The 24516-nt window shown below is 44.0% G+C and overlaps 1 protein-coding gene across 1 annotated transcript in view; it reads right to left on the reverse strand.

The window, feature by feature from the left end:
• LOC132242814 (zinc finger CCCH-type antiviral protein 1-like) overlaps positions 1 to 24516 on the reverse strand; it is a 60127-nt gene that overhangs the window by 30613 nt on the left and 4998 nt on the right. The window contains exons 2-5 of the mRNA XM_059711922.1: positions 9161 to 9296; positions 7780 to 8029; positions 1108 to 2190; positions 584 to 670 (exon numbers count right to left, since the gene is read on the reverse strand). Coding sequence (XP_059567905.1) covers positions 584 to 670; positions 1108 to 2190; positions 7780 to 8029; positions 9161 to 9296 — 1556 coding nt within the window. The remainder of the gene's footprint in view (positions 1 to 583; positions 671 to 1107; positions 2191 to 7779; positions 8030 to 9160; positions 9297 to 24516) is intronic.

Consider the following 24516-nt stretch of genomic DNA (forward strand, 5'->3'; position numbering starts at 1 on the left):
TGCCATGACATGCGCTGACCACCAGGGGCAGTGCGGACGAAGGAAGGCCCAGGCCAGCAGCCAGAAGGCCCCAATCGACCCTGATAGCCGGCCAGGCCTAGGGACCCTACCCATGTACGAATTTTGTGCACCGGGCCTCTAGTGCTAAATAATGACAGGAAATGAACTTTGAAAAGGGTGTCTGCTAGGATTCCTTTGTTTTTTAAATTTGTTGTTCATTTGCTTGTTTTTAGTACATGAAAAGATAGGTCCCTGAATGAGCATAATATTTCACCTAAAACTGAATTGCAAAAGAAGAAAGTATAATAGCATGCACTGATGAAGAACACAGGCAGGCTGGGCAGTTTAGGGTCAAAATCCAAGCTGCCTACTTGTACATATAAAGTCGTAACATCTGCATGCCTCCAGGTTCCCCATCTGTAAGATGGGTTAGCAAGAGAACCTATTGCTAGGGTTGGTGTAAAGTTTAAAGAAGATGCATGTAATGCTTAGCACTGCGCCTCACACATAGTAAATGCTTAGTAAATGTTAGCCATGCCACTATTAATAGTTTCCACTTCTAGAAAGACCTTAAGTTACTCACTATATAGACAACTGCTATTCAGATGGTCAAGACAAATTTCCTTTGAACCAGGATCATCCATGGTATTTGTGACGTCAGATACAGAATCTGTAAAACAGAAGAGGAGGCACGTATGCTGATCTTAATTTTAAACCAAAAATCAAGGCACCGGATCTCACAGTGGGAGAGAATATCCAAAACTGGGCCATGGTCAAGAAAATTCCTGACTGATGCGTTGCTCATCACAAGCCCTCCATAAAAACAAACACGAACGTTAGGGTCACATGACAGTGATGTCGGCTTCTTAAACCATGGTCCAACTATTCCTGTTCTCAATGTACGCAGCGGTTTATTCCATACTCTTCTACTGGTAGGCCCTTCCACCTTCTAAGTCGGTCTCCTTACCAGTACCACCCCTTAACTCAAACCCTCTACAACTCGCTGCCCTTTAATAACTGCTGGGGAACATCCTAAGCAAAAGTGCCAGCCACGGGGGCTCTGCTGCGGACACGACGTGGGGCCCCTTTTGTCCTTCAGTGACTTACTCAACGCACGGCCGGGTGTCCTCCTGGCAAGCTCGCTGGCAGAGGTGACAGGCATTTGAGCAGGGTTTTGAACATGGGCCGCAGGGGCTGTACCTCTACTGTTTGAGGAAGGCGTCAAAGGTGGTACTTTGGACACAGTGCTCACTAACGTGTGGGCAGTGGTCTCCCCCAGTGTGCGCAGGGCCTGGGGTCTCAGATTCTGACTTGCAGAGCCTAACACATCTTTATCTACCCTGACTCTGACTGCCGATGGTAAGTCAAAATCAGTGTCATCAGTAGATTCAAATATAACTTTAGTCGAGCCATTTGTTGTGTTGTGGAAAAATACCTGCTCTCTGTGTTTACAGTCATCTACAAGGATGGGGTCCAGAGTAGGGTGAGTGGTTCTGATTTCCTGATTCCTAGGTAATGAATTTTCTCTCTGCCTACTGGTTGCGGTTTTGTAATTTAAAGATCTCGCGGACGTGGTATCTGTGGCCATCCCATCCAAATTATTATTAGAAAGTGGGAAATGCTGGGCTTCTGGATTCCCACTTCTGCCCTCGACATTCGTGTGGCCCGGGGACAGCATACCCACACCTTTTCTGGTGGTCACGGTGTTAGGTGTTTGCAGAGAACCAAGAGGAGAATATGAGGCAGCCTGGCTCGGAGAAAACAAATTCTCTCTACTGGTGCCTTGGTCATTCGGCCAGGATGTGGGCACCTTCTGGTTGAAAGTGGGTGTCAAATCAGAAGTGAGGTGACTGCTGGCTGTACTGTCATAGAAGAGGTCCTCTAGATTGCCATTCTCTGAAAACCTCTGGGTTCCTCCCACTGGCCTGCTTCCTCCCAGACTGGTGGCCTTGGGTGAGGCTGAGGAAGGTTGAGGGCCATCTTGACTTCCCAAATGCTTGAACTTGCAGGTGAGATCCTCTACAGGCACATCATCCTGGGGAGACCTGCGGCCGATCTGATCTGCACTGGGTGTGCTGGGTGTCTCAGTTGAAGCTGGGGCAGATGGAAGGAACTCCTGACTGGCCAGAAAGAACCGATCTCTACTCTTGCTTCTGCCTCTCGCTGCTGGGTCCCGGTTACGTGAAGGACCTAGGAAAAGACAAAAACAATGAAAAGTAGCGTTAAAATGATTGAGTTCTTTTTAAAATATATATATATGTTTCTATTGATTTTAGAGAGAGAGGGATAGAGAGATAGAAACGTCAATGAGAGAGACATTGATCAGCTGCCTCCTGCATGCCCCCACTGGGGATTGAGCTTGCAATCTGGGCATGTGCCCTGACTGGGAATGGAACCAATCACCTTATGGCTCATGTTCGACATTCAACCATTGAGCCTTATCACCTGGGAAACATGACGGAGTTCTGACCACTATTCCTCTCAGCCTTCCCAGGTCTGCTATCCATGTTCTACCAAATTACTTATCCTAACGTGTTGTGTAAAACTCCTGAGAAGGGCATTCATGGTGATGAAGGCATCCTGCCATTCCCTACACAGCAGAAAACACCAGGCTGCCAACGAGAAGGGTCAGGCTGACCCTGGCTCTGTTAGCTTCACTCCTGGGACTCAGATGTAGCTCCCAAGCCCCCAAACGCTTAGGGGGGGCTATCCACCACTGACAGGGTGAATGGAGAGGCAGATTAGTGCAAATTAGGCAGGATTTTCCAAAAATCATCTAGATTTTGCTCATATTGTGATGTGGATGTACCTAACAAGTTAAGAATTCATAAAACTTAAACCAAAAAAAAAAAAAAACGAAATGACAGTGTAAAGGTCTAAATTCACTTAAACTAGAAAGTTTCCCAAAGTTCTTCAACTTGCTCCCTCCCACCCCACCCAATGCCCAAACTTAAGTGAGCAATATCAAAAAGAATTGGTGTCTCTACAACCTTGAGTCACACCCCTGGGAAGCAGATAGGAGGAAGTGTATGACACACATGTGTTTGTGAGTGTATGTGAAGTGCATGCATGTGGTATGCACGTGTGGTGTGTGCAGTGTGCATGAGTGTTTATGTGTGTGAGTTGTGCTATTGTGTGTGCGGAAGGTTTTTTCTCTTCCAAACCAGAGGGCAGTAGGAACATAGTAAAAGCAAACATCCTCCTCCTGTCAACAAAGTAGTTACTTAAGTAGATTAACTGGAAGCGATAATAAAGATCTCTCTCGTATACAGTAAGTTCATATTGGCATAGACACAGAGAATACACTGGTGATTGCCAGAGGGCAGGGGGTTGGGGGACTGGGTAAAAAGGTGAAGGGACTGAGAAGTACAGATTGGTAGGTACAAAATAGTCAAAGGGATGTAAGGTCAGCATAGGGAATACAGTCAATAATCTATACTAATAGAAGGGTAATATGCTAATTAGATCGGATAGACCAGACATCCTTCCGGACAAAGCCGCAGTGACTGTGAGGGCCGCCAGTGGCAGCAGGAGCGGAGTGATGGGGGCAGTGCCTTCCCCTGATCAGCCTGGTAGCCTCCTGCAGAGGGAGTGGGCCTAAACCATCCGTAGGACAACCCCTGAGGGCTCCCAGACTGTGAGAGGGAGCAGGCCAGGGTGAGGGACCCCACCCCGCCAGTGCATGAATTTTCGCGCACCGGGCCTCTAGTATTTTAATAGCTATGTATGAAGCCAGGTAGGTACTGGAAATAGGGGGGGATACTTTGTAAAGGATATGATTGTCTAACCACATGCTGTACACTTGAAACTAATACAAAATAATATTTTTTAAATAAATAACCCTGGCCGGTGTGGCTCAGTTGGTTGAGCGCCGTCCCATACACCGAGAGGTCAGATTCAATTCCCAGTCAAGGCACATGCCTGGGTTGAGGGCTCAATTCCCAGTAGGGAACAGGCAGGAAGCAGCAGATTGATGTTTCTCTCTCTCTCCCTCTCCCTTCCTCTCACTAAAATGAATAAAAACATATTTTTTTAAAAAAAAGAAAAAGAAAATAAATAAATTCATTTTGGAAAACAACGCCAAAAACCAGCCCTCCAGATGTCCCCCCGCTGAGAGAGCACCATGGTGCGGGAGCGAAGACATCAGATGCAGGATCAGAACACGAGTTCTGCCACTGTCCAGCGGTGTGAGGCCTGGGAAACATTTCTTTTATTTATTCATAGCATCGCCCTTCACTCTCCTAAAGCTGACTTAAGGCTGCTTGCAATCAAAGTCACTTAACATTCCCAAGACTCAGTTTCCTCCTCCATTAAGTGAGGCTAACAACACTCCTGCCTTTCTTCACTATTTTGCTGTGAGGAGCAAGTCCTTTCCTTGTAAACTATAAAGCATTTCTCAAATATAAGGAAGTTTAATTGTTTATTACCTCTCATAGAATCTTAGAATTATGGGGGGTGGGAGGGGGGGGTGGGAGGAGTTGCCGGGGAGAGGCCAATTGGGGAAAAAAGAGACATATGTAATACTTTAATAACAACAAAAAAAAGAATCTTAGAATTATGTATTCTATTTGCTGCACAAAGTTCACCTCTTCAACATCCACCTCATAAAGACATTAAAAATTGGCAAGTGTTCCTACCATTAAACAATATAAAAATGCTTAAGAAATAGTACTGCTCACTTTACACCCATTAGGATGACTAATATTAAAAAAAAAAAAAAAAAAAAAAGAATTACAAGTGCTGGCAAGGAGATGGAGGTATTAGAACCCTTGTGCATTGCTGGTGGGATGTAAAATAGTGCAGTTACTGAGGAAAATGGTCTGAAAGTTCCTCAAAAAATTAAACAGAGTTACCATGTGATCCAGCAATCCCACTTCTGAGCACATACACAAAAGCACTGACAGCAGCGTCCCAAAGAGATAGTGTATACCCGTGTTCAGAACAGCGTTAACACATTCCCATAGCCAAAAGGTAGAAGCATCCCAAATACCCATGATGAGTGGATAAACAATATGTGGGGTATACATACAACAGAATATTATTCAGCTTTTAAAAGGAAGGACATTCTCACACAGGCCACAGCCTAAAGGAACTTTGAGGACATTATGCAAAGTGAAAAAAGGAGGTCACAAAAAGACAGATACTGTGTGATTCCACTCATGGAAGTCAAATTCAAAGAAACAGAAACCAGATGGTGGTTACCAGGAACTGAGAGGAGGAGGAAATGGAAAGTGATTATAATAAGAGTTTGGTTTTGAAAGATGAAAAGAGGTCTGGAGACTGGTTGCACAACAATGTGAATGTACTTAATGCCACTGAACACTTAGAAATGATCAAGATGGTAAATTTTATATTAAGTGCATTTTTACACAATTATTGTTGTTGTTCATCTGCACCCTAGGATATTTTTCCCGTTTATTTTTGGAGAGAGTGGAAGGGAGAGAGGAATGAGAGAGAGAGAGAGAGAGAGAGAGAGAGAGAGAGAGAGAGAGAGATGGAGAGAGAAAGAGAGAAACATCAATGCAAGAAAGACGCATTGATTGGTTTCCTCATGCATGTGCCCCAACCAGGGCTGGAAATCAAGCCTGCAACCCAGGTACATGCCAATGACGGTAACTACACCCAATATTCTTCAGTACATGGAAAAACGCTCTAACCACTGAGCACACCCACCAAGGCATAATATATTTATAACTTTTTTTAAAAATACATTTTATTGATTTTTTACAGAGAGGAAGGGAGAAGGGTAGAGAGTCAGAAACATCCATGAGAGAGAAACATCGGTCAGCTGCCTCCCAAACACCCCCCACTGGGGATATGCCCACAACCAAGGCACATGCCCTTGACCGGAATCGAACCCGGGACCCCTGAGTCCACAGGCTGACACTCTATTCACTGAGCCAAACCGGCCAGGGCCATAACTTTTTTAAGGAAGGAAATTCTGACATGGATTAGATGAACCTTGAAGACACTAAGCTAAGTGAAATAAGACAGTCACAAAAAGACAAATACTGTATGATTCCACTTCTATGATATTCCTGGAGTAATCAATTTCATAGAGACAGAAAGGAAAATGGTTCCCAAGGGTGGGGGAAATAGGGTTATTGCTTAATGGGCACAGAATTTGTTTGGGAAGATGAAAAAGTTTTGGAGCCCTAACTGGTTTGGCTCAGTGGATAGAGCATCAGCCTGCCGACTGAAGGGTCCCAGGTTCGACTCCGGTCAAAGACATGTACCTTGGTTGTGAGCACATCCCCACTGGGGGGTGTGCAGGAGGCAGCTGATCGATGTTTCTCTCTCATCGATATTTCTAACTCTCTATCCCTCTCCCTTCCTCTCTGTAAAAAAATCAAAATATATTTTTTAAAAAAAAGTTTTGGAGATGGATGATGGTGATTCTTGCACACAATGTGAATGAATGTACTTAATGCCACTGCACCGTCTTAAAATGGTTAAAATAGTCAATTGTATCTTCTACTTTACTGCAACTTAAAAAATAACAAACACATTTTTAAAGAAACAGTATTGAGAACAATAAAATAAATTGCATGTATTAATTGCTAAATTTCCTATGGTAATTGTATTGTGGTTTATGTAAGAGAATGACCTTGCCTTGAGGAGGTACATGCTCAGATATTTAGGTGTGGAGTCTCCTGATGACAGCATACCTCAAATGTTTTAAACACAAAAATGTTATATGTGTGAGCATATATATGGACAGAGATAGAAAGCAATGAAACAATTGTGACAAAATGTAAACAACTGGTTAATCTAAAAAAATTTTTATTTTTAAAAAATAAGCTTTATCAAGTAGCTTTTAGAAAAATAATAACAGACCTAGCCGGTTTGGCTCAGTGGCTAGAGCGGCGGCCTGTGAACTGAAAGGTCCCAGGTTCGATTTCGGTCAAGGGCACAAGCCCGGGTTGTGGGCTCGATCCCCAGTGGGGGACTTGCAGGAGGCAGCCGATCCACCATGATTCTCTCTCATCATGGATGTTTCTATCTCTCTCTCCCTCTTCCTTCCGCTCTGAAATCAAAAAATATATATATTTTGCCAAAACCGGTTTGGCTCAGTGGATAGAGCGTCGGCCTGTGGACTGAAAGGTCCCAGGTTCGATTCCGGTCAAGGGCATGTACCTGGGTTGTGGGCACATCCCCAGTAGGAGATGTGCAGCTGATCGATGTTTCTCTCTCATCGATGTTTCTAACTCTCTATCTCTCTCCCTTCCTCTCTGTAAAAAATCAATAAAATATATATTTAAAAAAAAATATATATATATATATATTTTTTTTTTTTTAAAAAACCCACACAAATGTATAAAAAAAGAAAATGATAAACATTTTTTAAAACCTGATTGGTTTTTAATTATTGCATCATTTTCCATACAAACAGCTGTAAGTCTACTTTTGACCACCCCTGTGATTATGTAAAAATTGTGTATGAATGTGGACAAGGTCTCGAAGGGAAAATGAAGATGGTTTTACGTGGTGAGGTAGAGTGATTGTAGGTGATTTTTCTTTCCTTGTGATTTCTCTTTATTCCATTAAAAAGTAGAAAGTATATCCCTGGCCAATGTGGCTCAGTCCGTTGAGTGTCATCACATGCACCATGAAAATTGTGGCTCAATCCCCAGGAGGCATGATCAATGTTAGATTCTCACATTGATGTTTCTCTCTCTCTCTCTCTCTCTCTCTCTCTCTCTCTCCCCCTTCTTCTCGCTCTAAAAATCAATAAAAATATATATATATATTTTTTTTTTACAAGTAGACAGGGTTCACCTCTCAACCCGGGCCTTCTCCGGCTGTGCTTGTTGTTGCAGATGTCCTGGATGTTCTGCACCACTTCCCGGCTCAGTCCGTGCTCCCTCATCATCTCCAGCACCTTTCTGTCCATTAGGTTATGAGACCGGAGGCAGTTGGTAAAACCACAGTTCCCTCGGGTGAAGTGTTCACAGATGTGGAGTCTTTCACACGTGGGCTGATTGCCACAAATCTGCTTTCGACCTTCTCCCTTATAACTTTTGCAAATCTACAGAGGAGAGAATGAGAGTCAGAGACAAAAATCCTTCCTGTGTCTGCTACACATTCATTAAGGCAAGTTTGAGTACACAGAAATTTCAGAAGCATATACCAAAGGGGACAATGCGTGCGTATGCCCCCGTCTTCAATGACTTATATTCAATTGATCATGGCTTTGGGGCAGAAGGAACCTGCGGACTCACTAAAAGAAATATGAATTTGATAATCCTTTGGAAGAATCAGAGTAAAATGGTGAGCTACGGATAGGACCAAACAGGACCCAAGGTGAGCCCTCCCTCCATTATGAGGGCACCTCCAGGAGATATCAATTCATTAAGAAGACAGGCGGGTCTTACTTGCAACCGTTGAAAATGCAGAATCAAGTCTCTACCAGACAGAATGTGGCAAAGCTTCTCAAAAGATCAACCAAAGAAGATAATTTTGTATGGCTATGGAAGTAGGTATATCTAGCTCTACAGAGATGTAGTTCCTACTGAAAGGAGGGCAGAAGAAACATTATTATGCCTGAGGCCAGGCCATCTGATGCAGGACTGGAGGACGCTAGTTTAAAAGTCTGCAGACGCCCGGCTGGCGTGGCTCAGTGGTAGAGCGTCAACCTATGAACCAGGAGGTCACAGTTTGATTCCCAGTTAGGGCACATGCCCAGGTTGTGGGCTCGATCCTCAGTGTGGGGTGTGCAGGAGGCAGCCAATCAATAATTCTCTCTCATCACTGATATTTATCTCTCTCGCTCTCTCTCTCTCCCCCTTCCTCTCTGAAATCAATAAAAATATATTTTAAAAAACCATAAATACATACATACATACATACATACATACATACATAAATGGAGCGAGCATTCAGTTCGTCCTACTACTGCATTTTCAGATCACACTTGCTCACACCAGGCTCCCTAGCAGCCTAGCGGAGGAGACATTCCAGGCTCCAATTCTTATTACCCTTCAAGCAGGAAGTAAATTGCTGGAATCTCTTAGGTCATCCAACAGAAGCCATCTGTTGGTGTTGCCCCGTGAGAGCCCTGGTGCTGAGTTTCTTCCTGGTCTCACTCGAACACATCCATGATGCAACACTGCCAATTACACATTCTTCCTGCTTTTTAAACCAAGGAATCATAACTTACCTCAGGCATAAAAAAAGGGTCACTTTGGACGAGAAGCACTGCTAATTCTTCTTTGTTCAGTCCAGAGATCTGATGACGTTTCAGGACTATAAAGTTCTCTTCTGAGAGAACATCGTGAGAATATTTGCACAAATGTCTGGGGGGGAAAAAATGACAATTGTCAGTATTTCCAATTCACAAAAATTTTTAAAAATCATCCAGGGAACTTTCAGTCTTTGGAAACCAAGACCCACATCCTTTGATAACTAGTACAGGTTGGTCCTGCTTAGAAATTGCAATTTAAAAATATAAATTGATGGCCCAGCCAGAATGGCTCAGTTGGTTGGAGCATCCTCCCATGCACCAAAGGGTTGCCCGTATAATTCCCAGTCAGGGCATAATTCAACCCTCAGACAGGGCACATTTCGAGGGCAGCCAATGAATGTTTCTCGCTCATCGATGTTTCTATCTGTCTCTATCTCCCTTCCTCTCTCTCTCTCTAAAATCAATTTTTAAAAACATATTTTAAAAAAAACTGAAACCAATTTATTAGAAATGATTGCTCAACGAGAGACAAAGAATAATGAGAATAACACATTTATGGACTGACTATAGAGTCAGGGAGAAAACTGAATTCCATTTATCAACGATTTTAATTACACAAAAGTGTTCATTGCTTTATTTCTTCTTCATCTTATATATCAATGTATACCTGTATAATTTGTGACTATAAAGGAATATAACGAGCTCTTAACGGTAGAATTCAAAGAAGTCTACAGAAAGAGATAAAAACCCCTTTCACTTTAAGTCTTTGATTATGTAGGTCAACACTATCCCGAATAGAATTTTCTCTGACAATGAGATTGCTCTCTCATCCAAGCTTTCCAAGATGTAAGCCCTACATGGCTACTGAGCATTTAAAATAGAGCTAGTGAAACTTAGGAACTGCATTTTCTATTTACTTTATTTTAATTAATTTAAATTGGAATAGCCACATATAACGAGTGGCCACCATACTAAGTGGCAAAGATTTAGATCTTGGCTATTCAAAGTGTGGTAGGAGAACCAGTAGCACCTGGGAGCTTGTCAGAAATTTAGAATCTCAGGCCCTACCCTAGTCCTACTGAATCAAAATCCATCTTCCAACAATATCTCCAAATGATGAAATCACATTGAAGTCCAAGATGCACTGACTGAGATCACTGAGAAGCCCTGAGAACACTGATAGTTTCATCAGACAAACAGAATTTGACAGTTAGCAATGTCTACAGAACAAACTCACTCCACTTTTTAATCTACATATGCTACCTAATGTATCACCAAAGTTCTCAGACTTATGATTTTAATAGTTATTAATATGATGGGATATTGCCCTGGCGAGGTTGCTCAGTTGGTTTGAGTGTCGTTCTGATACGCCAAGGTTTCAGGTTCGATCCCCAGTCAGGATACATAAAAGAAGCAACCAGCCCTAGCCAGTTTGGCTCAGTGGATAGAGTGTTGGCCTATGGACTGAAGGGTCCCAGGTTCGATTCCGGCCAAGGGCACATGCCTGGGTTGTGGGCTCGATCCCCAGTGGGGGGCATGCAGGAGGCATCAATGACTCTCTCTCTCATCATTTTTTTTTTTATATGTTCCAATAAAATTTAATTTACAAACAAAGGTGTTAGGCCTGATTCCTCCCATAGGCCATAGTTTGCTGACTCTGATGTTTCTATCTCTCTCTCCCTCTTCCTTCCTCTCTGAAATCAATAAAGAAATATATTTTAAATAAAGAGGAAGCAACCAATGAATGCATAAATAAGTGGAATAACAAATTGATGTTTTGGTCTCTCTCAAAATCAATCAATAAAAAATAAATATGATGGGATGTTCTATTTTCTAGTTTGCACAACCATTATCAAATTATCAGGTGGTTAGGTTATGGCCAGATTTTCACTATATAAATAGTGTGACTACAATTATCTTTATACAAATAAGCTCTCTTCCTGTCTGTTATTTTCCTGGGATTATTCCTTTGGGAGTATTTCCCAAAGGACACAATTATTTTCTTGGCAGCTTGTGTTTCATTTTGATCTACTGCTCTCCAGAAAACATACCAATATGTGAGTGTGATTATTTCCCCACAAGCATATTAACGTTGAGTTTTATTATTTTGCTATTTCAAATAGGTATGAATTAGACTTATATTTTTAATTTGCACTTAATAAATATCTCCATTTATTTGCCTTGTACTATTTTCCTTATTGAGAATTAAAATCTTTCTTTTAACAGTTCTCCTTCGTTTCCCAAATAGTAAACATTTATCTGTTGCCACTATTTTTTTAGTTCATTATTACTATGAAAAAAGAAATGCCAATGACTTTGCAAAATGATCTTGCTGAAATTGATCATTTGTTTTTAAATGTAAACATCTGAGGTAAAAGTTATTCTCTAAGAATTAATCTTTGAAAGTCACTCATTCTCGTGCTGCCGCCTGTGTGTAAGGCATTTCTGAAATTCTCTGGAATTGCCTTCAGATCTAGCGGTGGAGCCTTCATGAGAAAAATCACAGAATGGGTAACTGCCAGCCCCCTCACAACCCTGCAGCCCTCCCACGCACCCTGCTTCTCAGAGAAGTCAAGGGCAGCTAGCCAGGCTCTGGCACTGCCTCTATCCCAGCCATTTTCTCAGGCGGCCCTCGCCCGCTTTCTCCACCAGGTGGCCCTGGCTTTCAGCCATTTCTGGCACTTCTAGATAAGGCTGACCTCAGCTTTCTGCTTGCTTTGGGTTCTGTGGTTTCAGATAACTGCTCCCCAGCAACCCTCACCACCCAGAGCCCTCAGCAGCTGGGCGAAGACTCCACCTTATCACTCCCTCAAGCCCCATGGGAGGGGGTGATCTGAAGAGAAGCTACAGCAAGAAGGGCCCAGCCTCCACCCAGAACAGAAAGCCCCTCCATCACAGCTTTAGGCTGTGTGCGAGCCTCATTACCTCATAGGGCATCTCACTCCACTGGCCGATGCCATTAATGATCCTCTTGCTATGGAGCTGAAAAGAACCTCATTGAAACACCCCACCACTAGCTAGACAGGCTCTGCCCTCTGCCTGGGAGATAAGTAACAAGGGTTCATCAGAGGGAACTAAGAATCTTTTTCCCTTTAGCTCCAATCCAGACATCCTGAACACAGAGCCAAGGCTATGGCACCTCTCCTGCCACCTGAAAAGGGCCATAGTAGAGGACCCAGCCCTCTCCAGGTCCCAGAGAGACACAGCTTTGGTCACAACTAGGTGTCTGTCGTGTCCTAACGGAGGAGTGGAGCACATCCAAGCTCCCTGGAGCCAGTATTTCCTCTAAATACTACGGGCAGCCAGGCGGCCTAATGGGGGCTCCTCTGCTGGAAGCCTGCGTTCCAGGCCTTTCCAAGCTCAGCCAGGACACCCCGCCTGAGGAAGAGCCCACCCAACACCCGCTGCCCATCCAGTTTCACTTCTCATTTCCCTTCTCCATCCTCGGGCAAACCGCTCGCCCCTCTAGATTCCAGGACACGCACCTTGAACCCAGCCTCAGTCTGCAACGTCTATGTCTAGCCTTGGCTTCTGACCTGCAGCCCGCACCCCGCACCCCGCTCCCTCGGAAACCCTGCTCAGTTTCCCCACATTCCCTAGACTTCTCTATCTTCGCCCTAATTTCGGCATATTGATCAGCCACAGGATGGGGGTGGGACTGTGCTCATCTATTTGGGGGTAAGACCAGAAGTACAGAAACTAACATTTATTACATATTCACTAAGTGACAGGAACTTTGTTGTTTAATTTATTTGTCACAATAATCCTAAGGTAACAGTATACTGTTTACATTGGGAAACTAAGGCTGGGTAAAATGAGAAATCAAAGATGACTCAAATACCCAGATCGCAAAACACAAACTAAAACCCAATCTGGACAAACAAAAACAGACATCTGAAACTTTTCCAAGTCAGAAAGGAAAAAAGAAGGGGGAAAAAGCACCATTCTGGGTTACTTAAGCCACTGTACTAAATGGAAAACTGAGAGCAGAGTCCAAGGAGAGAGGACGCGTATAAACCAGTGGTCGGCAAACTCATTAGTCAACAGAGCCAGATATCAACAGTACAACGATTGAAATTTCTTTTGAGAGACAAATTTTTTAAACTTAAACTATGTAGGTAGGTACCTTGTCATTAACTTAATTAGGGTACTCCTAAGGCTTAGGAAGGCCACACTCAAGGGGCCAAAGAGCCGCATGTGGCTCTCGAGCCGCAGTTTGCCGACCACAGGTGTAAACCATAGACAGGGTGTAGCAGGTTGATGCCTCCATGCTCAGGTTCAAGGTGGCAGAAGCTTCCTTTGCGCTTTCTTCTGATCGTTTTGTCCCAGCTCCAGGTCCTTCGTACCGGCTAGTGGGCTTAAGCCACGAAATAGTGTGAAACTCTCCTATGGCTTCTTGGGGTTCTTAAGGCAGCGGTTCTCAAAGAGAGGTCCCCGGACAGGCATCACCTGGGAGGCTGTCAGAAATGCAAATCCTCAGGCCCCATCCCAGACCCACTGCGTGAGTCTCAAACTTTAACCCACATCAGAAGCCTCTAGGGCAGCGGTTCTCAACCTGTGGGTCGCGCCCCTTTGGGGGTCGAACGACCCTTTCACAGGGGTCGCCTAAATGCATCCTGCATATCAGATATTTACATTACGATTCATAACAGTAGTAAAATTACAGTTATGAAGTAGCAACGAAAATAATGTTATGGTTGGGGGTCACCACAACATGAGGAACGGTATTAAAGGGTCGCGGCATTAGGAAGGTTGAGAACCACTGCTCTAGGGGCTTTGTAAGAGCACAGATTGCTGGGCCCCACCTCCAGAGTTTCTGATCAGTAGGTCTGGGGGATGGGAATGGGAATTTGCATTTTTTTTAAATATATTTTTATTGATTTTAGAGAGGAAGGAAGAGGGGGAGAGAGTTAGAAACATCAACGATGCCTTGAGCACCGCATAGGTCAGATAAACCAGAAGATACCTGGCAGTGAGAGGAACGAAGGACCAGACCCTTATGTCTGCCAACCACCAAACTGCTTGCAGCCAGCAACGGCTGATAAAAGTCTCCCCCCTTCCTACACTCTCTGCTGACTCCCCTTCATCGGACTCAGCCCAGTCTGCACCCATCTGCACCCAGACGCCTGAAATAAACACTTTTTGATACACTATAGCCTCATGTCATAGGTGCGCATCGCCGGCCCACTCTGAACCTTTCAACCTTCTCCAACAAAGGACAATGGGGTCCCCCAAAAGGTTGGTTTGCAGCCGTAGGACTCCCCACCTCCTAGCACAGTAAAGAGCTCGCCTACAAACCATGATGAACTGCCCAGGGAAAAACAATTGTTTGCAGATAAACTTCACACAGCAGGAGTTGGGATAAAAGATAGCCTTTAAAAACAGCAGAGGTGGCCTTGAAAGAGGCAGAACTGTTTCTTTCAGGAATCTGAGGCCAAACGCATAGACGCAAATGACCTCACTTTGCTCTTCCAGCCACAAAACAAAATGTTCTTTTAACCCTGGCAAATACATCCTCCCCCACCTTCGGAGTGGTGTCATCCCCGGACGAAAAAGGCGCCACATACTAAACCTGACAAGCTCAGGGGAGGCCTACATGCAGCCTGACAAACTCAGAGACCAAAAGTAGCCACATAGGATAGTCTGCAATTGTAACTTTTTAACTAAAACAGTTCGTGGTGGTAGTCCCGTCCCAGGCCAGTATTTTTCCCTAACAAAGGTCAATGTTTACCTTAACTGAGTCTACGGTCTTTTTTTTTTTTTTTTTTAATTTACCATAACATTTTTTTGGAATATCAAAGTAATTTCCCTTTCCCCACCACTCTAAGCACAATCACACCAGAGCAAAGACCACAAATCTTCACCTTATTATGTTAATTAACTGTTACCTATCCTGCACCCACCTCTGTAAAAAATGTATCTATTCCTTTTACTTCTTATCCAATTCTAGAGATTTTCCCCGCTCTGCTTTCTCCCACCTTCCCAATCTACCACCAGTGGATTTCCTGTAACCCCCTTGCACTTCCTCCTTTGATTGCAATGTCGAAAGTAAGACGCAAAACTGCCATTTTGCAGAGCATTTTCTCAATCCGTTGAGATTTTGCTTCCCTTGTCGTCAGTTTGGCTCAGCTAAACTCATACAGATTTTCTACTGGTTTGAGCGTTTCTTAGGTTGCCAGGAGTGTTTGGAAATACCTCAACCTGGGCCACACCCTCAGAGACCGATTTAGCTCAAGATTTAGCTCAACGGGAAGTGGGGCCCTGGGGCTGAGAACCAGGGCTGCAGTGGTCCGATGAGGCCTGTGGGTTAGGTTCCTGAACTGGTCTCTTCCATTTCACAAGTCGGTAAACACAGCAGCAGCAGCTCTGGGCTCCACAACGGACCAACGGGGGGGAAAGATAATAACCAAGGGAGAGTCTAGTCTTTTTTTACAATAATTTGTATCAAAATACTCCTTCCCATCTCTCCCTCACCCTCTCAGCTTCTCAACACCTGGTGGGGGGTTGGTAAAAACAAAGAGGTACTTAATTTGCACAGAAAACAGGAAGTAGCTCACCATAATATAAGCCAGGTGAAAAGGGATGTGTGAGAGATACAATCTAGAGAACACTGGCCTAAAGAATAATATGTTATCCATCAAGCAAACCCTCGTCCTGACCCGGTGGCTCAGCCGGTTAGAGCATCGTCCAGGTGAGCAGCTGCGGAGTGTCTCCTCCGTCGGGGCACATGCAAGAATCAACCAGTGACTGCATGAGTAAGTGGAACGGCAAATCTATGTCTCCCTCTCTCTCGCCCTTCCTCTCTCTCAAAGTCAACATACATATGCTCAGGTGAGGATTTTTACAAAATCCCAATACCCATGTCAGACATTAAATCGGAATGTCTAGGGGGTAGGAGTCGGGCACCAGTAATTTTTAAAGACTGTGCAAGTGATTCCAATGGGCAGCAAAGTTTGGGTGCTATCCATATCAGGATGGAGAAAAAGTGTAGGGAGTGGCAAGAGTAGAGTAGGAGGTGGTGGCAGTATTGCCAAAATCTTGATTAGACGAAGCAGGTCAGACAAGGCTACTCTCCTCGCACACGCACCCCCCTTCTCCCACTGCCAAGCTTCCAACATGGATCCCCTGGGAAGTTAAGAATATTAAAATAGAGAGAAATATTAACTTGCTTAACCGTATTTGAGGATTTCTTTTAGAGAGAAAGGGAGGGGCAGAAGCTTCAGAATAGTCTACTGTCTGCGGCACAAAGTATGTGCTCAAGAAACATTCTTGATGGGGTGACCGGAATGTCCTCATTTCCTGTATCGCCAGTCAATTGTACTGAAGCAATGAAGCATAGTAACATTCATCTCGGTAAAAACTGCTGTTTGAATTTTAACCCTGCTGTTCTGGCTTCTGTACACACCTGCTGAAACAATAGGGTAGTTACCTCAGTTTCCAGATGGAGACCTGGGAACTCACATAAATCACCCCATTATGTTGCCAGCCCACATCACAAAGGCTATTCTCCTGTGTCTGAGGACCAGAACCACAAAATTGCTTTCCTTAACTCAGTGTCTCCAGGAATGTTCTGGTGACTCAGTGGCTCCAGGAGATGAAAGTATAGATAACCTTTAAAGATGATTAACTTTGCTCAATTCTGCTTCTGTAAAACTGCTTTTGCAAGATAATTCCACATTCCAATGTCTAGCAGGATGTGGTTTTTGCCTTTATAAGGTGGCTACTGCCATCACTCAGGCACTATGAGATTTGGAGAGCATTAGCCCCCTCGTAGTCGCCGGCTTTGAAATAAATGTGGCTCCTTAATTCGACCTCTTGAGGCGTCCTTGTGTGATTCGCGGGGTACACTACAACAGTCCCATAGAGAAGCAAGGAATATGTCACCTAACCTCGGAGAAAACAGCACTTTCTTCATTTTCATTCACTCTGCACTAAAGAACCTGTTTCTCTTTTACACACACACACACACACACACACACCCCTGCAAAGAAGCCACACATACAACCTGCCTTCTCACTCTACCAGGAAGTGATCCTCACGTCCTGGTTCTGAAAGTGTGGTCCCTGAGCCTCTGCAAAGGAATCCTCAGGGTGATGTTAAAAATGCAGATTCAGCCGAAACCGGTTTGGCTCAGTGGACAGAGCGTCGGCCTGCGGACTGAGGGGTCCCGGGTTCGATTCCGGTCAAGGGCATGTACCTTGGTTGTGGGCACATCCCCAGTGGGAGATGTGCAGGAGGCAGCTGATCGATGTTTCTCTCTCATCAGTGTTTCTGGGTCTCTATCTCTCTCCCTTCCTCTCTGTAAAAAATCAATAAAATATATTTTAAAAAAACACCAAAAAAACGCAGATTCAGATCCTGGCCCCAACCGACTCCTTCTGAACCAGAAGTTCTGATGTGTGACTTGGGGAGCGGCATTTTAATAAGCTCGCCCCACCCCCCGCCAGGTGATCCAGATACACAGCAATGTTCCAGAAGTACTGCTCCAACGCTGGGGGCCACCCAAGATTGATCCATCAGCACTGGGGGGCGGAGGGGAGTGTCACAACTCTCACTTATTTTCTAAAAGAGTGAAAAAGTCATTGCCTGGGTTGAGGGGAGAGGCAATTAACTGGTTCATTTAGAAGGGGCACAAGAGAGCCTTTAGGACTGAAAGAAATAGTCTTTATCTTGACCATGGTGGTTACATGAGTGTATCCCTTTGTCAAAGCTCTTCAACTGTACCTTTAAGTGGTACGTTTTACTGTATGTAAATCATACCTCAATAAGGTTGATTTTAAAGTTTTATTAAAAGGTAAAAATGTATCAAATGTTTAATATAAAAATTAAGAGTTATGCCCGGCTGAAGTGGCTCAGTTGGTTGAGTACTGTCCTGTGCACCACAATGTTCAATCGCAGGTAGGGACACATAGGGAAGGTAACCAAGCAATGCTTCTCTCTCATATACTTGTTTCTCTTTCTCTCTCTCTCCCTTACTCTCTCTAGGCATGTCCTCAGGGTGAGTATTAAAAAAAAAAAAAGACATATACATTACATTATTAAATAAATATATACATAAATAGTGGCCCAGTGCACAAAATTCATGCACATTAAAAGGGAATTAATTAGAAAAAATATTTTAATATTGCTATTTGCCCTTTCTCTATAATAGAAGTGTCAGAGATGAAAAAAAATAAGTAAAATGTGTATGAAAATAATATAGAAATTTATTAATAAACTGGGCAGGGACGCACGCAGGCAGTGCCAGGGACACAGGCAGGCAGTGTCATGTCAGCGCTGGGCGGGGATGCACGCAGGCTGCGCCATGTCAGCGCTGGGTGGGGACACACACAGGCAGCTTCACCTCAGCTCTGGGCGGAGACGCACGCAGGCAGCGCCACATGCAGGAAGGTCAGGAACACATGCAGGAAGCGTCACGTCAGCGCTGGGCAGGCCTGCACGCGCCTCTGCCGGGTGCTGCCTCCGCCGGGGGCCACCCCTGGGTCAGGTGGCCTTTGGGCCAGGCCACGTGGGGGCCACCTCCGCTGGGAGCTGCCCTGGGCTAGGCGTGGAAGCCCTCCTAGTGATGGAAGTCCCCGCCCACCCACTCCTGCTGTGCATGCCTCCTGCTGAGCGGTCATGATGTTACAGCGTACCGGACAATTTGCACATTCCTCTATTATTATATAGGATAGGTGTACACAATCAAAATTTCGTCTATTGACGGGCAAGGAATCAAAACTGTTCAGAAACCACTTCTCTCTAGATGACGTCTCTTAACCCAATGCTCTGAGTTGGTCTGAAATATACTGAGTCTCTTCTCAGTAGGGGAGTGTTAAAAGATCATAAAATAGGTCTCTACTCTCTCCTTCCAATCCTAGTTCAGCTTCCCTGCTCCAACTTGGTTAAACTGATTTCTCACTGGGCCTGATATCCTTGGTCCTTCTGGATTCTTTTACTCCTTTCCCACCCCATCTTGGGGCCTTGCCAATTCCAAAGTAGCCTACAGGTAAAGGTCACAACAGATACATGTTTGGAAGTAAATGTGGTCAGAAACAGTAAGCATATTAGAACCCTTTTATAGAAGGAAAACAAATCTATACTTATTGTAAATATTTATTTTTGCCATCTCTATATTCTGTTTAAAAGTAGAAAATATTGGGGGGAGAGGGGATAAAAGATCAACCAAAGAGCTTGTATGCATGTAAGTATAACCAATGGACACAGACAATGGGGGAGGGGGGGGAGGATGGGGGGGGGGCAGGCTGGGAGAGGACAATGAGGGGAAAAGAGGACATATGTAATACTTTCAACAATAAAGAATTATTTTTTTTAAAGTAGAAAATATTGTTATCAGATACCTATTTATCACTATTTTGGATTTTATCATGATTCAGTATCACTTATAAGGTTGTGGTTTCTTACTGTCTACAGAAAGCTGCAGAAAATGATAGTCAAAATGGATCAAATTAAAATAAACTCAGAGAATCTATAAAGAGAAAAATTTCCAAATGAGCACTCTCCCTCCTGGGAGCAAGCCCATGCCTTTCCCTTTCCCTTTCCTTTTCCCTTCCCCTGCCCCCTCCCCCTGCCCCCTCCCCCTCCCCCTCTCCCTCTCCCTCCCTGCCCCAGGCAGGTTACCGTTAGCTTCCTCACTCCCAAGCTCCAACAGCCATTCCTTTACCTCCTACTTGCTTCCTAAATCCATTTCTTTCTTCTTTTATAAATATGTTTTTATTGATTTTTTTAGAGAGAGAAGGGAGAGGGGATAGAGAGAATGAAAGATCTGCTTCCTCCTGCACACCCCCTACTGGGGATCAAGCCTGACACCTGACAGGGAATGGAACTGGTTCGATGGGTCTACGCTCATGAATCATGGGTCATGAGTCAACGCTCAACCACTGAGCCACATTGGCCTGGCCTAAGCCCATTTCTTGTAGAAACTACTTCTTCTGCCTCTGTGATTTAACAAATAAATGTTCTCGTACCAAAAACATAAAAAAATAAAAGAAAATTTCCAAATGATTCTTACAGGGTACACACATCTGTGCCTTGATGTCACAGAAAGTAGCAGGTCCCCAAGGCCGTCGGCCTAACAACATGACTGCACGGACAGAGCACAATGAGCAACAGAAGGAACTTCCAGGAAGACACCTCCTGGGTAAATACACCCACACAAATGACATGTGACATACAAAAGTAAAAGGCAAACCGAAGTGAAAGAAGCCAGACAAAATGCAACAGATCTTGTATGATTCCATATAGAGGAAACATCCCGAATAGGCAAATCTGCAAAGACAGTAGGTCAGAGGTGACCGTGGGCTGGGGAGAGGAAGAGGAGTGACTGCTCATGGGTATGGCTTCTTGTGGGGAGATGAAAATGTTCTGAACTAGACGGTAGTGAGGGTTGCACAACATCATGGGTATGCTTATTGCCACTGAACTATATACAGTTTGCAATGATAATAAAAATAATAATAATAAAGTCTATTACAGAGAACTAAGATGACCAAAAAAAAAAAGCAAATAAGCAACTACTAAGAAGTAGACACCAAGTAAGACAAGCAATGTGACTTAAAAGAGCTACAAGCCAGAATATAGAAAGAATTAAAACCAGACCTAGCAGGTTTGGCTCAGTAGATAGAGCATCGGCCTACGGGCTGAAGGGTCCTGGGTTCGATTCCAATCAAGGGCACATGTCCAGTAGGAGGCGTGCAGGAAGCAGCTGATCAATGATTCTCTCTCATCACTGATGTTTCTATCTCTCCCTCTCCCTTTCTCTCTGAAATTAATAAAAATATATTTTAAAAATAATAATAATTAAAACCACAATGAGGTACACTTCACATTCCTGGTATTAGAACAAATTTTAAAAGGCTGATGATACCAATTGGCAAGGAAATGAAGGAAGGGACCCTCATATTCTTCTGCAGGGATGAAACTTGGTATACAGCCCTGGCCAGTGTGGCTCAGTCGGATGGGCATTCTCTTGTGCATCGAAGGGTCGTGGGCTCGATTCTGGTTGCAGGTTCTATCCATGCTTGGGAGGTAAGCAGGAAGCAACCAATCAATCCATGTTTCTCTCACATTGATGTCTCTCTCTGTCTCTCCCTCTCCCTTCCTCTCTCTAAAATCAATGGAAACAGCCAGGCCAGTGAGGGTCAGTGGTTGAGCGTCAACCCATGCACAAAGAGGTTGCCGGATGGATTGCTGGTCAGGGCCCATGCCTGGGTTGTGGGCTCGATCTCCAGTGGGGGCTGTGTCTCTCCTTCTTCCTTTCTGTCCCTCTAAAAATCAATAAAAACATTTTTTAAAAAGGTTAAGGTTGGATATTCACTACTAGATACCTAGGGAACTCTTGCATGTGTGCACAAGGAAAGATATATCAAAATGTCCAACACATCACAGTTTGTTATAGCAAAAAATTGAAAACAATCTACACTTTGGGGGTAGGGGAGGCCAGGGGATTGTCAAGGACGGGGGGACAAATAAAAGAGAGACATATGTAATACTCTTTGTAACACTTTAAGCAATAAAACAATTTATAAAAAAAAGAAAACAATCTACACTTTAAAAATATGAAAATTGATATGCAAATTGTGTACATTCATACAAAAGAAAGCTATACATCTGAATGAACTAGAGCAGTCACTCTCCTAAAATCTGTGGGACTGGGGCAAAATAAAATAGAGGTCCATGCACCAAGTGTCTAAATACTTAAAACTAATTAATCAAGCTAAGAAATGGTTCAATAAAACATGTTCTATCTTCCTATCTTAACATCTATATATATAAAAGCCTAAGCGACTGTTCAACCATTCGACTGGTAGCTATGACACACACTGACCACCAGGGGGCAGATGCTCAATGCACAGGCATGGACACATGGAACAGACTGATGAATCTCAGAGGGAAGAGGGGAGGGGGGAAGGTGGGAAGGGATTAACCAAAGATCTTACATGCATACTAGAGGCCCTGGGGTCCCTCGGCCTGGCCTGCAGGAATGGGGCCAAAACCAGCAGTTTGACATCCCAGGAGGGGTCCTGGACTGCAAGAGGGTGCAAGCCAGGCCAAGGGACCCCACCAGTGCACGAATCCATGCACCGGGTGCACCAGGCCTCTAGTACTTTCATAATGACTTGGAAGGCCAAGTTGGAATTTAGAATTCTCAGACCTCAGAGTTCTATGGTAAGAAATAACAGAACGAAGAAAGTTCAGCTAGGCTCCCAGCTCCAGCCTACTACTTCTCTTCCCAACTCAGGCTCTTGTGCCACACTGCTCATGCAATCATGCAAAGGCAATGGACATGCCAGCCAAATTTCTTCCACATGTATGAAGACCTGGGGAAGAAGCCCACACAAGCTCCAGAAATAGGCTTGGGAATTCCAGGGTCCCAGGAACTAGAGCATGGCTGAGAAGGAGATGAGGCATTCCTTGGCCTCCTGGGCTCCTTAAAAAGTAAGGACACAACTGGAGGAGGGCTGGAACTAGGGCCTGTAGAGCAGAGGGTGCAGGGCAGAAGTCCATCTTGCCCAGTTCTCAAGGTGGTACCAAAATAGGGCTCTGTGTATTAGGGGTGAGTCTCAGAAACATCATGCTGCACAAACAAGAGAAAACAAAGCAAAAATTTATACAACTGTATTGATGACGTTTATAGGCTTGAAAACAGGCAAAACAATCCTAAATACTGCTTAGAAATACACACATATGTAGAAAAATAATGAGAAAAATAAATACCAAATGTACCACAGTGGTGATGAGATTGTAAACTGGTACAGCCATTGTGGAAAACAGCATGGGGGTTCCTCAAATAATTAAAACAAGAAATACCAGCCATAGCTGGTTTGGCTCACTGGATAGAGCGTTGGTCTGCGGACTGAAGGGTCCCAGGTTCGATTCCGGTCAATGGCATGTACCTTGGTTGCGGGCACATCCCCAGTGGGGGGTGTGCAGGAGGCGGCTGATGGATGCTTCTCTCTCATCAATGTTTCTAACTCTCTGTCCCTCTCCCTTCCTCTCTGTAAAAAATCAATAAAATATATTTTTTAAAAAATAAAACAATACCGGCGTAAAAAATCAATAAAATATATTTTAAAAAAAATAAAACAAGAAATACCAGCCCTTGCCAATGTGTCTCAGTGGTTAGGGAGCCAGCCCACACACCAGAGGGTCTTGGTGGGTTTGATTCCCGGTCAAGGGCACGTACCTGGGTTGTAGGTTCTGTTCCTGACCCCAGTGAGGGCTCATACAGAAAAAAAACAATCACTGAGTCTCTCTCACATGAAAGTCTCCCTCTCTCTCTCTCTTTTCCCCTCCTTCTCTCCCTCCCACTTCTAGGTATATATCTAAAGGAAATGAAATCACTATCTCAAAGGGATATCTGCATTCCCATGCTCATTGCAACATTATTCACAGTAGCCAAGACATGAAAACAACCTAAGTGTCCATGGGCAGATGAAAGGATAAAGAAAATGTGGTATATATGTATATAACGGAACATTATACAGCCATAAAAGAAGTAAATCCTGCCATTTGTGGCAACACGTATGAAGCTAAAAGACATTATGCCAAGTGAAATAAGCCAGTTACAGAAAGACAAATACTGCATCATCTCCCTTAAACATGAAATCTAAAAAAAGCCAAAATCATTTAAGAAGAGAGTAGAATTGTCAGGGGTGTGGGGAGGGATGTTGGTCAAAGGGTACAAACTTTCAGTTATAAGTAAGTTCTAAAGATCTAAGGTACACCATGGTGACCATAGTTAATAATAATGTATATTGCCAAAACCGGTTTGGCTCAGTGGATAGAGCGTCAGCCTGCGGACTGAAGGGTCCCAGGTTCGATTCCGGTCAAGGGCATGTACCCGGGTTGCGGGCACATCCCCAGTGGGAGATGTGCAGGAGGCAGCTGATGGATGTTTCTCTCTCGTTGATGTTTCTGGCTCTCTATCCCTCTCCCTTCCTCTCTGTGAAAAATTAATAAAAATATATTTTAAAAAATAATAATAATAATAATAATAATGTATATTAAAATTTGCTGAGAGAATTGATCTTAAGTGTATATTTTTGGCAGCATGGTTTGTTGTAGCCAAAAACTGGAAATATCCCAGTGCTCATTATTGGAAGAACAGGTACTGAATTGTGGTATAAATCATATGATGAAATACTACACAGCTGTTATAATTAATGAACTATCCTGACTGGTGTGGTTCAGTGGTTGAGCATTGACCCATGAACCAGGAGGTCAGGTTTTGATTGCAAATCAGGGCATATGCCCAGGTTGCAGGCTCGACCCCCCGTGGGGGCTGTATAAGAGGCAGCTGATCAATGATTCTCTCTCATTATTGATGTGCC

Source organism: Myotis daubentonii, chromosome 10 (assembly GCF_963259705.1).
Source record: "Myotis daubentonii chromosome 10, mMyoDau2.1, whole genome shotgun sequence".
NCBI classification, from domain to species: Eukaryota; Metazoa; Chordata; class Mammalia; order Chiroptera; family Vespertilionidae; genus Myotis; species Myotis daubentonii.